Below are 17,627 nucleotides of genomic sequence, written 5' to 3'. Positions count from 1 at the left end.
AGAAGCAGGACCTAGCTTCAGAGAGTAGGGCTGCTTCTCTCCCCTCAGTCCCACGATGCAGGGAGTCTGTTGCCAGCAGAGCTCCCTGAAAATAAAAAACCTAACAAAATACTTTCTTACAGCAAGCTCAGGAGAGCTCACTGAACAGCACCCAGCTCGTCCGGGCACAGATTCAAACTGAGGTCTGGAGGAGGGACATAGAGGGAGGAGCCAGAGCACACCAGAATCTAAATTCTTTCTTAAAGTGCCCATGTCTCCTGCGGAGCCCGTCTATTCCCCATGGTCCTTACGGAGTCCCCAGAATCCACTAGGACGTTTGAGAAAAGTGCAAGTAACTTTGCATTCGGAATAAATTATATTACAATACAAGAGGAGCAAACATGTTTATATATATTTATATTTATTTATTTGGTGTGTTTTTTTTGCGGGGGCAGGGTAAATACTGGCTGCTTTTGCATGTAGCCCACAAATGTTACATAGCTTTCTTTTTACACTGCAACTTAGATTTCAGTCTGGGCACACCCCACCCACATTTAATTCTCTCTGCACATGTAATTTCTGCATATAGGGGGTCTTTCCGAGTTGATCACTCGCTGCCGATTTTCACAGCGCAGCGATCAGTTAGAAAAACGGCAAAACTGTGCATGAGTATGCACCGCAATGCGCACACGCGTCGTACGGGTACAAACAGCATCGTTGCTGTGCAATGCTTCTAGCGAAGAATCCATTCGCACAACCGATCGCAAGGAGATTGACAGGAAGATTGCGTTTATGGGTGTCAACTGACCGTTTTCTGGGAGTGGTAGGGAAAACGCAGGCATGTCCAGGCGTTTGCAGGGCGGGTCTCTGACGTCAATTCCGGGACCAGTCAGGCTGAAGTGATCGCAAGGGCTGAGTAAGTTCACACCTACTCAGAAACTGCAAAAAACTTTTTTGTCCCGCCCGGCTGCACAAGCGTTCGCACACTTGCAAAGCGAAAGTTCACTCCCCTAGAGGTGGCGACTATCTGATCGCTGCTCTGCAAAAAATAGCTAGCGAGCGATCAACTCGGAATGACCCCCATACTGCAACATGGCTTCGCCCAGGTGCTCAGTTACTTGCTTTATTTTTGCTTTACTTCCAAAACAGAATCAGGCCTATACTTCGCACATCTTGATGATTTTTTTTATCTTATAGTTACTTGTGGATTTGAACATTGTTACAGTTACACAGAAGAAGACAAATCTGTCTATTGTAATAGGAGGTTTCTTAACACACACTGAAAGGAGCATGAAGTAAGGACCCCACACTTATCAGGCAGAAATGGTTTGCACTCCCAGAGAAAGTCAACTACAGTAAGCACAACTTAGGTGACATCAGCAAGGCATCAACATGAGCAGAAATACTGACAAGTAAAGGTCGATGTAGAAAAAAATGTCATCATTTTAAAATTATAGTAATTGATGTAAAACGATGTGGTGGTCAGGTGCTAAAACACACGTACTAACAACCGTGCCAGCAGCGTGGCGAGTGCAGTGAGCCCGCAAGGGTGCTCTTTTACCCTAGCCCCACTGCCGGCAATCCGGTGGTCGGGATCCTGGCGCCGGGATCCCAAGAGCCGGTATATCATAGTACACCCATTAAATACACCCAAATGTATTTTAAAGAGGTTATTACTTTCACATTGTTTGTAACAACTCACATCCTGTTTCTCATGGAACAGCAGATCAGCTTTACATTCTACACCTTGGAATCATGTTGGTAGGTAAACTTATTGCTAAATTTGACACAAAGAACATATTAAACATGTATGTAAAAAAAGATATCACTGAATTGGCTGAGGATGTGTATACCATGAAATACAATACAATTTATTATGCAGCAATGCTAGACTATTCATGAGATACAAGCCACATTAAGCAAATGATTCCTCATATGACTGGTGGAAAACAGTGATACTGTAGAATTAAAGAAAACATTTTAGTTTTTTTTAATAGTTGACATCAGAACTGGTGAAAATAAGTTTAGAATTTGAAAAGGATAACATTTTCATATATATCAGCTGCCATAATAGAGGTGACCTTTAGGTCTAAGCTCAGCTGCACAACTGTGACACAGTTATGACATCACAGTAACTGCTGACATCACGCAGCTACTTATACAGCTGCTGAAGCCCCTGAGTCTCTGTTTTCATGAACCCCAAACAGCAGTGACATCTTGTGATACTGCTAGTTTGTTTATTTTCTCTAAGAGCCCTACTCTTGTCTTCGGACTTAACATGGGATCTAAAAGGAGAAAGAAAGCAAAGATATTCAAGAAGAGCAAAGGAAAGCAGGCAGCAAAAAGAGAGGCGAGAAGAAATGCATTGGTTGAAGGTATGCAGAGAGGCTGGGACACATTGGCAGGATTTATGAAAAGGAATAGAGATCAGTTCCTAAAATCATGTAACAGATGTCAAAGATTATGGCAAGCGAGACACAGGAGAAATGTGGACATTGCTAAAGATCCAGGGGAAGGATGCAGCCATTGGCCAGGTCAGATAAAACTGCCAGAGAAAGAGATGACCAGAAAGAAAGCACGCAAAACAAACATAGAAAGACATTGGGACAGACTTGCTGGTTTTCTTAAAAAGAAAAAGAATCAAATTGTAACAGCAGTCAGCAGACGACAACCAGATATACCAACAGTTCAGAAAACTCCAGATGAGAGCATCACTATGCCCACCAACCACCACAGTACTATCCCCTTAACAGTAGAAACATTTACTTTCCACTCTCTACTTGGAACAGGAGGTTTTGGCAAAGTGATGCTCGCCACAGATGCCATTAGTAAGGAAAGAGTGGCAGTTAAGATCATAAAGAAGAGAGAACTCATTAAAGCCTCAAAGACAAGAGGAAAACTAAAAAATGAGGACATTTTGTCTGAGTGTCGGGTACTGCAACTGGCACGTGAGTGTAAATTTCTGACCAATGGAAATGCAGTCTTGCACACAACCAGCTATCTCTACTGCGTAATGGAACTGGGTGGCGGAGGGGACCTGTTCCGTTTTATGAAAGAGAATGTAACGCTGAACCTACCCACAATAAAATTTATCGCAGCAGAACTGGTCTGTGGCATGCAGTTCATGCATTCCAGAGGTATAATACACAGAGACCTCAAATTGATGAATGTTTTGCTGACCACCGACGGGCATGTAAAGATCACAGACTTTGGTCTGGCCCTATTGAATGCATATGGAGAAACCAAATCCAGAACACTTGTGGGGACACCTGGCTACATGGCTCCTGAAATTATAACTCGCAGGTCATACAGTGCAGCTGGAGATTGGTTTGCATTTGGTGTTATGCTTTATAAACTCATTTTACAAAAACACCCTTTCCCTGGAAACGCTGCAGTGAAAAGAAGAAAGATCCTTCAGGAAGAACCAACATATTCGGGACTTACTGATCCTGTAACAAAGGATTTTTTATCCAAACTCCTGTGCAAGTACCGGTCTGCCCGGCTCGGGGAAAAGGGCAAGGTGCGGGAACACCGTTTTTTCTATTCAGTTATCTGGGAAAACATAGAGACTGGAAAAACAGCATCCCCAGTCAAACCGCACAGGTGCTCCAACGACACAGATGAAAAACAACAGATTCCTGTGTCCTACAGTGAAGCTTTCAAAGAGCCAATTCCTGCAACAGACCAGAGCCTTTTTGAAGACATTCAATTTGTTTGCCCTAAATGGGGTGAAACGTATCATAATGTGCCAATGGAACCAGATACCATATCATCGGTTGACGGCAATCTGCACAACCAAAAATAGAAACATCTTTAACACGCTGCCTCTGCTGCCTGCCTGATCTGTTCAACATCTTATAAAAGGGTGGGAGGAGGGTGGGACTCGAGCTGCAGCCACCTCCACGTGGTGAGTCCTGGGTTGTTGCATGTATTTGTTCGCAACAAGCTGAGAGCTGCAGGAAGAGGTCACTATGTTGAGTTCACTTACTATATGACACTGAGCCTAATTCAGAGCTGATCGCTCCACACCCATTGTGTTGTGTGCACGCGCAGCGGCCGCACTGAACGTGCGCAGAGCATCTCACTAGTGCGATCTCCTCTGCCTGACTGACAGGCAGAGGTGGTCGCGGGGCTGGAAGGGGTGTGCCAGCGGCCTTTGAACGCCGTTGGGAGGGCGCTGTGCGGACAATGCAGTTGTTTCCAGACCATTTGCGTGGCAGGCCACTGTGGCTGCGTGATGTCACATGCAGCTGCTGCAACCAAAAACATGACAGGTAGCTGCCTGGGATGCTTTCACACCTCTGCTGGGGTCTTAGGTCTTGACATGCGGGCGGACTAGCCCTGTGCTGGGCATCACCCCACATGCCAAAGATTGTGATCGTAGACTACGATCAGCTCTGAATCACCCCCACTATATGGTGAACAGGGCATGTATTATGGGTCCTAACTATTGTATTCTGCTACTTAGCAACAAACAGTATGAGAGAAAACGCTGCCAGATAACTTTGTGGTGGTGTTCTGCGGGCATGCCTTTAGGGCGTAAATACAAAATCTTTAGGCGCCGGTCGGCCGACTAAGATATTATCAGATTTTAAAAAACTAAATTGCATGCAATCCAGGGATACCATGAATTCCCCTTCCTCTAGACTTGATATCACTGCCCTTAGAGATTCCATTTTGAACTTGAACTCCTTCAGAAAGGGTTTAGCAATTTTAGGTTCAGAATGTGTCTGACAGAACCATCCGGTTTCGGTACTACGAAAAAGTTTGAATAGTAACCTTTGTTTTGCAGATGAGGAGGGACCGGTAAAATAACCTGATTTCTGGACGGCTGCCTACAGAACAGCCCTGTCTGCCTGCAAAGCTGGCAAGCCTGATTTGAAGAATCGATGAGGAGGGAGATCTTTAAATTCCAGCCTGTACCCCTGGGACACGATATCTTGCACCCAGGGTCCAGGCCGGACGACACCCAGAAGTGACAGAAAAGCCTGAGTCTCGCTCCCACCAGCCCCACCTCCGGGGCGTGCAGTCCACCGTCATGTGGAGGACTTCGGCATACCTGAAGCAGGTTTCTGTTCCTGGGAACCGGTCGCAGCCGGTTTCTTGGATTTGGGTCGGCCTCCCCTAAAGAAGGTCTGGCCTTTCGTGGCTTGGCAGCCCAAAAGGTCTGTGATGCAGTTGAAGAAAAGGGTTTCTTCATAGCAGGTGCAGCTGAGGGAAGAAAAGGTGACTTACCAGCCGTAGCCGTGGAGATCCACGCATCTAACGCTTCCCCAAAGAGAGCCTGACCTGTGTAGGGTAGGGTCTCCACAATTCTCTTGGATTCCGCGTCGGCAGACCACTGCTGCAGCCACAGTCCTCGACGAGCTGAGACAGACATGGAAGAAATTCCTGCAGCCATAGAACCCAGGCCTTTCATGGATTCTAACCAGAAATCCTGCCGAATCTTGAATGTTACGCAAAAACAATTCAACATAAGATTTATCCATAGTATCCAAATCTTCAAGTAATGTGTCTGGCCACTTTACTATAGCTTTGGCAATCCAAGCACTGGCAACAGTGGGACATAATATAACCCCTGAAGCCGTGTACATGGATTTGAGCGTATTATAAATTTTACGGGTAAAACCCCCTTTTTTGAGAGTCTGGATACAGATACGTCAACAATGGGCGGGTTTTCCCATCTTTTTCTATCCTCCACACGGAAATGAAACACCACCAGGACCCTTTTAGGGATATGGAATTTTTTCTCAGGGTTTTCCCATGCTTTTTTAAAAATAAGAATTTACTCACCGGTAATTCTATTTCTCGTAGTCCGTAGTGGATGCTGGGGACTCAGTCAGGACCATGGGGAATAGCGGCTCCGCAGGAGACAGGGCACAAAATTTAAAAGTTTGACCACTAGGTGGTGTGTACTGGCTCCTCCCCCTATGACCCTCCTCCAAGCCTCAGTTAGGATACTGTGCCCGGACGAGCGTACACAATAAGGAAGGATTTTGAATCCCGGGTAAGACTCATACCAGCCACACCAATCACACCGTACAACTTGTGATCTGAACCCAGTTAACAGTATGATAACGTAGGAGCCTCTGAAAAGATGGCTCACAACAATAAACAACCCGATTTTTTTTGTAACAATAACTATGTACAAGTATTGCAGACAATCCGCACTTGGGATGGGCGCCCAGCATCCACTACGGACTACGAGAAATAGAATTACCGGTGAGTAAATTCTTTTTTTCTCTGACGTCCTAGTGGTTGCTGGGGACTCCGTCAGGACCATGGGGATTATACCAAAGCTCCCAAACGGGCGGGAGAGTGCGGATGACTCTGCAGCACCAAATGAGAGAACTCCAGGTCCTCCTTAGCCAGGGTATCAAATTTGTAGAATTTTACAAACGTGTTCTCCCCTGACCACGTAGCTGCTCGGCAGAGTTGTAATGCCGAGACCCCTCGGGCAGCCGCCCAAGATGAGCCCACCTTCCTTGTGGAGTGGGCATTGACAGATTTAGGCTGTGGCAGGCCTGCCACAGAATGTGCCAGTTGAATTGTGCTACAAATCCAACGAGCAATCGTCTGCTTAGAAGCAGGAGCACCCAGCTTGTTGGGTGCATACAGTATAAACAGCGAGTCAGATTTTCTGACTCCAGCCGTCCTTGAAATATATATTTTCAATGCTCTGACAACGTCCAGCAACTTGGAATCCTCCAAATCGCTAGTAGCCGCAGGCACCACAATAGGCTGGTTCAGGTGAAACGCTGATACCACCTTAGGCAGAAAATGAGGACGCGTCCTCAATTCTGCCCTGTCCGAATGGAAAATCAGATATGGGCTTTTATACGATAAAGCCGCCAATTCCGACACTCTCCTGGCTGAAGCCAGGTTCAGTAGCATGGTTACTTTCCATGTAAGATATTTCAAATCTACCGATTTGAGTGGCTCAAACCAATGGGATTTGAGAAAATCCAAAACTACATTGAGATCCCACGGTGCCACTGGGGGCACAACCGGGGGCTGTATATGTAGTACTCCTTTTACAAAAGTCTGGACTTCAGGAACTGAAGCCAATTCTTTCTGGAAGAAAATCGACAGGGCCGAAATTTGAACCTTAATGGACCCTAATTTGAGGCCCATAGATAATCCTGTTTGCAGGAAATGTAGGAATCGACCCAGTTGAAATTCCTCTGTCGGGGCCTTCCTGGCCTCACACCATGCAACATATTTTCTCCAAATGCGGTGATAATGTTGTGCAGTCACCTCCTTCCTGGCTTTGACCAGGGTAGGGATGACCTCTTCCGGAATGCCTTTTTCCCTTAGGATCCGGCGTTCAACCGCCATGCCGTCAAACGCAGCCGCGGTAAGTCTTGGAATAGACACGGTCCCTGCTGAAGCAGATACCTTCTTAGAGGTAGAGGCCACGGATCTTCCGTGAGCATCTCCTGAAGTTCCGGGTACCAAGTCCTTCTTGGCCAGTCCGGAGCCACTAGTATCGTTCTTACTCCCCTTTGCCGTATAATTCTCAGTACCTTGGGTATGAGAGGCAGAGGAGGGAACACATACACTGACTGGTACACCCATGGTGTTACCAGAGCGTCCACAGCTATTGCCTGAGGGTCTCTTGACCTGGCGCAATACCTGTCCAGTTTTTTGTTGAGGCGGGATGCCATCATGTCCACCATTGGTCTTTCCCAATGGACTACAATCATGTGGAAGACTTCTGGATGAAGTCCCCACTCTCCCGGGTGAAGATCGTGTCTGCTGAGGAAGTCTGCTTCCCAGTTGTCCACTCCCGGGATGAACACTGCTGACAGTGCTATCACATGATTTTCCGCCCAGCGAAGAATCCTTGCAGCTTCTGCCATTGCCCTCCTGCTTCTTGTGCCGCCCTGTCTGTTTACGTGGGCGACTGCCGTGATGTTGTCCGACTGGATCAACACCGGCTGACCCTGAAGCAGAGGTTTTGCCAGGCTTAGAGCATTGTAGATTGCTCTTAGTTCCAGTATATTTATGTGAAGAGACGTTTCCAGGCTTGACCACACGCCCTGGAAGTTTCTTCCTTGTGTGACCGCTCCCCAGCCTCTCAGGCAGGCATCCGTGGTCACTAGGACCCAGTTCTGTATGCCGAATCTGCGGCCCTCTAACAGATGAGCACTCTGCAACCACCATAGCAGAGAGACCCTTGTCCTTGTCGACAATTTTATCCGCTGATGCATCTGCAGATGCGATCCGGACCATTTGTCTAGCAGATCCCACTGAAAAATTCGTGCATGGAATCTGCCGAATGGAATCGCTTCGTAAGAAGCCACCATTTTTCCCAGGACTCTTGTGCATTGATGCACAGACACTGTCCCTGGTTTTAGGAGGTTCCTGACGAGTTCGGATAACTCCCTGGCTTTCTCCTCCGGAAGAAATACCTTTTTCTGAACAGTGTCCAGAATCATCCCTAGGAACAGCAGACGTGTCGTCGGGATCAGTTGGGATTTTGGAAAATTCAGAATCCACCCGTGCTGTTGGAGCACTACTTGAGTTAGTGCTACTCCGACCTCCAGCTGTTCTCTGGATCTTGCCCTTATCAGGAGATCGTCCAAGTAAGGGATAATTAATACGCCTTCTCTTCGAAGAAGGATCATCATTTCGGCCATTACCTTGGTAAAGACCCTGGGTGCCGTGGACAATCCAAACGGCAGCGTCTGAAACTGATAATGACAGTTTTGTACCACGAACCTGAGGTACCCTTGGTGTGAAGGGCAAATTGGGACATGAAGGTAAGCATCCTTGATGTCCAAGGACACCATAAATGTACAGGTTCAGAGATTTCAGATTTAGAATAGGTCTTACCGAGCCGTCCGGCTTCGGTACCACAAATAGCGTGGAGTAATACCCCTTTCCCTGTTGTAGAAGGGGTACCTTGATTATCACCTGCTGAGAATACAGCTTGTGAATGGCTTCCAATACCGTCGCCCTGTCTGAGGGAGACGTTGGCAAAGCAGATTTTAGGAACCGGCGAGGGGGAGACTTCTCGAATTCCAACCTGTAACCCTGAGATACTACCTGCAGGATCCAGGGGTCCACCTGCGAGTGAGCCCACTGTGCGCTGAAATTCTTGAGGCGACCCCCCACCGCCCCTGAGTCCGCTTGTAAGGTCCCAGCGTCATGCTGAGGCCTTTGCAGAAGCCGGGGAGGACTTCTGCTCCTGGGAAGGGGCTGCTTGCTGCAGTCTCTTACCCTTTTCTTTGCCTCGGGGCAAATATGAATGTCCTTTTGCTCGCTTGTTCTTATAGGAACGAAAGGACTGCGGCTGAAAAGACTGCGTCTTTTTCTGCTGGGAGGGGACTTGAGGTAAAAAGGTGGACTTCCCGGCTGTTGCCGTGGCTACCAAATCCGATAGACCGACCCCAAATAATTCCTCCCCTTTATACGGCAATACTTCCATATGCCGTTTGGAATCCGCATCGCCTGACCACTGTCGTGTCCATAGACTTCTTCTGGCAGATATGGACATCGCACTTACTCTTGATGCCAGAGTGCAGATATCCCTCTGTGCATCTCGCATATAAAGGAATGCATCCTTTAATTGCTCTATAGTCAATAAAATACTGTCCCTATCCAGGGTATCAATATTTTCAGTCAGGGAATCCGACCAAGCCACCCCAGCACTGCACATCCAGGCTGAGGCGATTGCTGGTCGCAGTATAACACCAGTATGTGTGTATATACTTTTTAGAGTATTTTCCAGCCTCCTATCAGCTGGATCCTTGAGGGCGGCCGTATCAGGAGACGGTAACGCCACTTGTTTGGATAAACGTGTGAGCGCCTTGTCCACCCTAGGGGGTGTTTCCCAGCGCGCCCCAACCTCTGGCGGGAAAGGGTATAACGCCAATAACTTCTTTGAAATTAGCAGTTTTTTATCAGGGGTAACCCACGCTTCATCACACACGTCATTCAATTCCTCTGATTCAGGAAAAACTACAGGTAGTTTTTTCAGACCCCACATAATACCCCTTTTTGTGGTACTTGCAGTATCAGAGATATGCAAAGCCTCCTTCATTGCCGTGATCATATAACGTGTGGCCCTACTGGAAAATACGTTCGTTTCTTCACCGTCGACACTAGATTCGGTGTCCGTGTCTGGGTCTGTGTCGACCGACTGAGGCAAAGGGCGTTTTACAGCCCCTGACGGTGTTTGAGACGCCTGTACAGGTACTAACTGGTTTGCCGGTCGTCTCATGTCGTCAACCGACTTTTGCAGTGTGCTGACATTATCACGTAATTCCATAAACAAAGCCATCCATTCCGGTGTCGACTCCCTAGGTGGTGACATCACCATTACCGGCAATTGCTCCGCCTCCACACCAACATCGTCCTCATACATGTCGACACACACGTACCGACACACAGCAGACACACAGGGAATGCTCTGATAGAAGACAGGACCCCACTAGCCCTTTGGGGAGACAGAGGGAGAGTTTGCCAGCACACACCAAAGCGCTATAATTATATAGGAACAACCTTATATAAGTGTTGTTTCCTTATAGCTGCTTAAATATATATAATATCGCCAAAAAATGCCCCCCCTCTCTGTTTTTTACCCTGTTTCTGTAGTGCAGTGCAGGGGAGAGCCTGGGAGCCTTCCTAGCAGCGGAGCTGTGTAGGAAAATGGCGCTGTGTGCTGAGGAGATAGGCCCCGCCCCCTATTCCGGCGGGCTCTTCTCCCGGTTTTTCTGAGACCTGGCAGGGGTGAAATACATCCATATAGCCTCATGGACTATATGTGATGTATTCTTTTTAGCCAGAAAGGTATTAACATTGCTGCCCAGGGCGCCCCCCCCAGCGCCCTGCACCCTCAGTGACCGCCGGTGTGAAGTGTGCCTGAGCGCAATGGCACACAGCTGCAGTGCTGTGCGCTACCTCATGAAGACTGAAAAGCCTTCAGCCGCCGGTTTCTGGACCTCTTCTTACTTCGGCATCTGCAAGGGGGTCGGCGGCGCGGCTCCGGTGACCCATCCAGGCTGTACCTGTGATCGTCCCTCTGGAGCTAGTGTCCAGTAGCCTAAGAAGCAAATCCATCCTGCACGCAGGTGAGTTCACTTCTTCTCCCCTAGGTCCCTCGTTGCAGTGAGCCTGTTGCCAGCAGGACTCACTGAAAATAATAAAACTATCAAAACTTTTACTCTAAGCAGCTCTTTATGAGAGCCACCTAGATTGCACCCTGCTCGGACGGGCACAAAAACCTAACTGAGGCTTGGAGGAGGGTCATAGGGGGAGGAGCCAGTACACACCACCTAGTGGTCAAACTTTTAAATTTTGTGCCCTGTCTCCTGCGGAGCCGCTATTCCCCATGGTCCTGACGGAGTCCCCAGCATCCACTAGGACGTCAGAGAAAATAGCATTTAATTCTTTTGACGCAGGGAAGGTTAGCGAGGCTTTCTTATTTTCAGTAAAGTAAGCCTCCTCAACCTGCACAGGTGTTGTATCAGAAATATTCAACACATCCCTAATGGCCTCTATCATCAACTGCACCCCTTTTGCAAGAGATGCTGCCCCTCTCAACACATCCCCATCACTGTCCTCAGTGTCAGAATCGGTATCCATGTCATCTTGCATAATTTGCGCAAGAGCACGTTTTTGGGAATATACAGCGGGGGGCCCTGAGGTAACAGAACTGGGCCAGACTGCCATAGAACTCTGTAAAGCCTGAGTTGCAGAATCATTTTGTGCAACCCTAGTAGAAATCTGAGAAATCATAGATTTGATAGAGGATAACCGCTCAGGCTCCCTTGCTGGTATCTGTGCTAAAACAGTGCAATCCTGATTACATGGAATGGGATCATCCTGAGAGGACATATCCTCTGCAGCATATGACAAAGAGTCCCGGACATAGCTTAATGGAGACCACAGACACGCCACACACACACACACACACACACACACACACACACGGGAGGGCAGACAGAGTTTCACCCCCAAGAATGGCAAGAGGGACAAAAAGAATGGAGCCAACCCACACACAGCGTTTTTTAGGTATAGGGAGACCCCAACCAGCGCTAACTATGCACCTTAATAGGTTACACAGCCTGTATACAGCCTCCCCCCCCCCTTCTACAACCCCCTGGTACCGTGAGAGATAGCTGGAGTTGTTCTGGAGGGACTTGCTCTTCACTGACAGCGTTGTGTAGGAAGGAAAATGGCGCTGAACGCTGCTGGGTCCGCTCTGAGAAGCTCCGCCCCCAAAATGGCGCCGTCTTCCCTCTCTTCATAGGATTATACTGGCCTGAGGAATTATTCTGGCTGAGATCCCGGGACCCCGACAGGCTGTGTGACCAGTGTAGGGTGTAGGCGCTGGCTCAGGGCGCCCCTTATAGCGCCGCACTATGTACCGCTGATCCCCGGAGCGCAGTTAGTACTGCGCTCCATACATACCCTGTTGCCACAATCTTCACACCGGCCCCCCGCTTGCTAGGGGATTTGGTCACTCACTCGCCACCAATCTTCTGGCTCTGTAAGGGGGTGGCGGCATGCTGCTGGAGTGAGCGATCCCCTGTGGTGAAGAACGATCGATCCCCTCAGGAGCTCAGTGTCCTGTCAGCGGAGATAGTGGCTCAGACCCTGCAGGGCGGACACTACTCCCCACCTTAGTCCCACGTAGTAGGGAGGCTGTTGCCAGCAGCCTCCCTGTAAAATAATAAACTCTAAAATAAACTTTTACTAAAGAAGCTCTGTAGAGCTCCCCTAGCTGTGACCGGCTCCTCCGGGCACATTTTCTAAACTGAGTCTGGTAGGAGGGGCATAGAGGGAGGAGCCAGCCCACACTCTCAAACTCTTAAAGTGCCAATGGCTCCTGGTGGACCCGTCTATACCCCATGGTACTAATGTAGACCCCAGCATCCTCTAGGACGTAAGAGAAATTTAAGAGACAAATCCAGGTTGGTTTCTCCCATTTAAATTATTGTTGCTTTAAATCTGCAGGCTAGAAATTTCAGGCTATTATAAAAAAAAACTAGCGGTATCGGACTGTAGATGCAGTGGCGCACTGCAGCCTTTCTTCCCAGCCCAGCACACACTGCAGTGGGTCCAGAGATGCTGCTGCAGCCAAATAAAGCAGTCTCTTATTACTGCAGGGAAGGGGGGTTAGCAATGGCACTGATCACCCCCCCTCCTGAATCTGTTCCTGGCTGAGGGACGAATGGCGCCGGCTGTGCAGGTCGGCACCTCTCTGCAGTGCAAAAACAATACTTTTGTCCTGGTTAAAAGGGGGCATGGCCACACCTCTGTGATTAGGTCACACCCCTGCATTACAGGGACTGTGGCAGGCTGTCCACGGCCCTGTGTATATGCAGCAACCACAAGTACAGGTTACATTTCAGGATGGGAGGTCAGTTCTGCAGTATACAGAGGGATAAGGAAGAAAAACATATGGTGAATGAGGTTAAAAGGAGGGTGATGAAAGGCTTCATCTTACACACAGTCCAATGTTCTCTCCCTTCTATATCAGGCAAGACTGGCAACTGTGGTGTCATTAAGCAGCACTGATGAAATGAATAATAGGATTTTACTTACCGGTAAATCTATTTCTCGTAGTCCGTAGAGGATGCTGGGGACTCCGTAAGGACCATGGGGAATAGACGGGCTCCGCAGGAGATAGGGCACTTTAAGAAAGCTTTGGATTCTGGGTGTGCACTGGCTCCTCCCTCTATGTCCCTCCTCCAGACCTCAGTTAGAGAAACTGTGCCCAGAGGAGATGAACAGTACGAGGAAAGCATTTTTGTAAATCTAAGGGCAAGATTCATACCAGCCACACCAATCACACCGTATAACTTGTGATAAACTTCCCAGTTAACAGTATGAACAATAACATAGCCTCGGTTCAAACCCGATAAACTATAACATAACCCTTATGTAAGCAATAACTATATACAAGTCTTGCAGAAGAAGTCCGCACTTGGGACGGGCGCCCAGCATCCTCTACGGACTACGAGAAATAGATTTACCGGTAAGTAAAATCCTATTTTCTCTAACATCCTAGAGGATGGATGCTGGGGACTCCGTAAGGACCATGGGGATTATACCAAAGCTCCCAAACGGGCGGGAGAGTGCGGATGACTCTGCAGCACCGATTGAGCAAACAGGAGGTCCTCCTCAGCCAGGGTATCAAACTTACAGAACTTTGCAAAGGTGTTTGACCCCGACCAAGTAGCAGCTCGGCACAGTTGTAGTGCCGAGACCCCTCAGGCAGCCGCCCAAGAAGAGCCCACCTTCCTAGTGGATTGGGCCTTAATCGATTTAGGCAATGGCAATCCTGCCGAAGAATGCGCCTGCTGAATCGTGTTACAGATCCAGCGAGCAATAGTCTGCTTTGAAGCAGGAGCGCCAACCTTGTTAGCCGCATACAGAACAAACAGAGCTTCAGTCTTCCTGATCCTAGCTGTTCTGGTCACATAAATCTTCAAAGCCCTGACCACATCCAGGGACTCGGAATCCTCCAAGTCCCGTGTAGCCACAGGCACAACAATAGGTTGGTTCGTACAACATGACCACTTTCCAAGTGAGGTATTTCAACTCCACTGTTTTGAGTGGTTCAAACCAAGGTGACTTAAGGAAACTTAATACCACGTTAAAGTCCCAAGGCGCCACCGGAGGTACAAAGGGAGGCTGAATATGCAGCACGCCCTTCACAAAAGTCTGTACTTCAGAAAGAGAAGCCAATTCTCTTTGAAAGAAAATGGATAAGGCCGAAATTTGAACCTTTATGGACCCTAAGTTTAGGCCCAAATTCACTCCCGTTTGAAGGAAGTGAAGCAGACGGCCCAACTGGAACTCCTCCGTAGGAGCAGCTCTGGCCTCAGACCAAGAAACATATTTTCGCCATATACGGTGATAATGTTTCAACGTCACGTCCTTCCTAGCCTTGATCAGGGTAGGAATGACCTCCTCCGGAATCCCTTTTTCCGCTAGGATCCGGCGTTCAACCGCCATGCCGTCAAACGCAGCCGCGGTAAGTCTTGGAACAGACAGGGCCCCTGCTTCAGCAGGTCCTGCCTTAGAGGAAGAGGCCACGGATCTCCTGTGAGCAACTCTTGCAGATCCGGATACCAAGTCCTCCTTGGCCAATCTGGAACAATGAGGATTGTTTTGACCCTTCTTATTCTTATTATCCTCAACACCTTGGGTATGAGAGGTAGAGGAGGAAACACATAGACCGATCTGGACACCCAAGGTGTCACCAGAGCGTCTACCGCCACCGCCTGAGGGTCTCTTGACCTGGCGCAATACCTCTTTAGCTTTTTGTTGAGGCGGGACGCCATCATGTCTATCTGAGGCAGTCCCCACCGATCCGTGATCTGTGTGAAGACTTCTTGATGAAGTCCCCACTCTCCCGGATGCAGGTCGTGCCTGCTGAGGAAGTCCGCCTCCCAGTTGTCCACCCCCAGGATGAACACTGCTGATAGTGCGCTTACATGGCCCTCCGCCCAGCGTAGAATCCTGGTCGCCTCTGCCATGGCCACTCTGCTCCTTGTGCCGCCTTGGCAGTTTACATGAGCCACTGCCGTGACATTGTCTGACTGAATCAGAATCGGTTTGTTCCGAAGCCATTCCTCCGCTTGGCGTAGGACGTTGTATATGGCCCTCAACTCCAGGACATTGATGTGGAGACCAGTCTCTAGGCTTGACCAGAGACCCTGGAAATTTCTTCCTAGTGCGACAGCTCCCCAACCTCGGAGGCTCGCGTCCGTGGTCACCAGGACCCAGTCCTGAATGCCGAACCTGCGACCCTCCAGATCGTCCAAGTACGGGATAATTGTGACGCCCTGCCTGCGCAGGAGCACCATCATTTCCGCCATTACCTTGGTGAAAATTCTCGGGGCCGTGGAAATACCAAACGGCAGTATCTGAAATTGGTAGTGACAGTCCTGTACTGCAAATTTCAGAAACACCTGGTGAGGAGGGAAAATCGGAACATGAAGGTACGCATCCTTTATGTCCACGGACACCATCCAATCCCCTCCCTCCAGGCTGGCGATGACCGCTCTGAGCGATTCCATTTTGAACTTGAACCTCTTCAAGTACAGGTTCAGGGATTTCAGATTTAAATGGGTCTGACCGAACCGTCCGGTTTCGGTACCACAAACAGGGATGAATAATAACCCTCTCCTTGCTAGAGATGAGGAACTTCTACTATCACCTGTTGAATGTACAATTTGTGAATTGCAGCCAACACCAGCTCCCTTTTCGACGGGGAAGCCGGCAGAGCCGATTTGAAAAAACGGCGAGGAGGCATGTCTTCGAATTCCAGTCTATATCCCTGGGAAACAATTTCTATTGCCAGGGATCCATCTGTGAGAGAACCCAGACGTGGCTGAAAAGACGAAGACGTGCCCCCACTTGATCCGACCCACCCCCGGAAAGCCCCAGCGTCATGCGGTGGACTTTGCAGAAGTAAGGGAGGACTTCTGCTCTTGGGAACTAGCTGAGTGCAACTTTTTTCCCTTGCCTTTTCCTCTGGCAACAAAGGACGATCCTCGTACCTTCTTGCTTTTATTGGAACGAAAGGACTGCATTTGATAATGCGGTACCTTCTTAGCATGCTGCGGGGGAACATAAGGTAAAAAATTCGATTTACCGGCCGTAGCAGTAGAGACAAGGTCCGAGAGGCCTTCTCCAAACAACTCCTCCCCCTTATAAGGCAATGACTCCATATGCCGCTTTGAGTCGGCGTCTCCCATCCACTGTCGGGTCCACAAGCGTCGCCTAGCAGAAATAGACATAGCGTTTATTCTGGAGCTTAGTAAACAAATGTCTCTCTGAGCATCCCTCATATACAAGGCAGCATCTCTGATATGCTCAATGGTCATCAGAATGGTATCCCTATCTAAGGTGTCAATCTCCGCAGATAAGGAGTCTGCCCATGCCACGATAGCACTACAAACCCAGGCCGATGCCATGGCCGGTCTAACGATAGTTCCTGAATGTGTGTAAATGTGCTTCATGGTAATTTCCTGCTTGCGATCAGCAGGATCCTTGAGGGAAGCAGTATCCGGAGAAGGCAGCGCCACCTTCTTGGATAAGCGTGTCAGCGCCTTGTCTACTTTAGGCGAAGATTCCCATCGTATCCTATCCTTCTGTGGAAAAGGATACGCCATAAGAATCCTTTTGGGAACATGTAGTCTCCTATCCGGAGACTCCCAAGCCTTTTCGCACAATTCGCTTAGCTCAAATGAGGACGGAAAGGTGACCTCAGGCTTTTTCCCTTTATACATGTGAACCCTCGTGTCAGGGACAGGGGGTTCCTCAGTGATATGCAAAACTTCCTTTATGGCAATAATCATGTATCGAATACCCTTTGCCACCTTTGGCTGTAATTTTGCATCCTCATAGTGACACTAGAGTCAGTATCTGTGTCAGCGACCTGGGATATGGGGCGCTTTTGATACCCTGAAGGTCCTGGCGCCACAGGGACAGGCACGGTCTGGCTACCTGACTGATCCCTAGCTTCAGCCTTGTCTAACCTTTTATGCAGGAGATTCACATTTGCATTTAAGACATTCAGCATATCCACCCAGTCCGGTGTCGGCGTTGCCGACGGCGACCTGACATTCAAACACTCCCCCTCCACATTAAGCGAGCCTTCCTCATCAAACATGTCGACACAC

At 48.8% G+C, this 17,627-nt stretch overlaps 1 protein-coding gene across 1 annotated transcript; it reads left to right on the top strand.

Moving 5' to 3' along the window:
• The first annotated feature begins 2,179 nt into the window (after positions 1–2,179).
• Positions 2,180–3,815, top strand: LOC134892299 (protein kinase C delta type-like). Its single transcript, XM_063913602.1, has one exon. It carries the CDS (start codon positions 2,258–2,260, stop codon positions 3,782–3,784), a length of 1,527 nt encoding a protein of 508 aa, XP_063769672.1. The 5' UTR covers positions 2,180–2,257; the 3' UTR covers positions 3,785–3,815.
• The last annotated feature ends 13,812 nt before the right edge of the window (positions 3,816–17,627 follow it).

The sequence above is a fragment of the Pseudophryne corroboree genome, chromosome 1 (assembly GCF_028390025.1).
Source record: "Pseudophryne corroboree isolate aPseCor3 chromosome 1, aPseCor3.hap2, whole genome shotgun sequence".
Taxonomy (NCBI): domain Eukaryota; kingdom Metazoa; phylum Chordata; class Amphibia; order Anura; family Myobatrachidae; genus Pseudophryne; species Pseudophryne corroboree.
The sequence above is the reverse complement of the archived record's forward strand: the minus strand, read 5'-3'. Positions and strand labels throughout refer to the sequence as shown.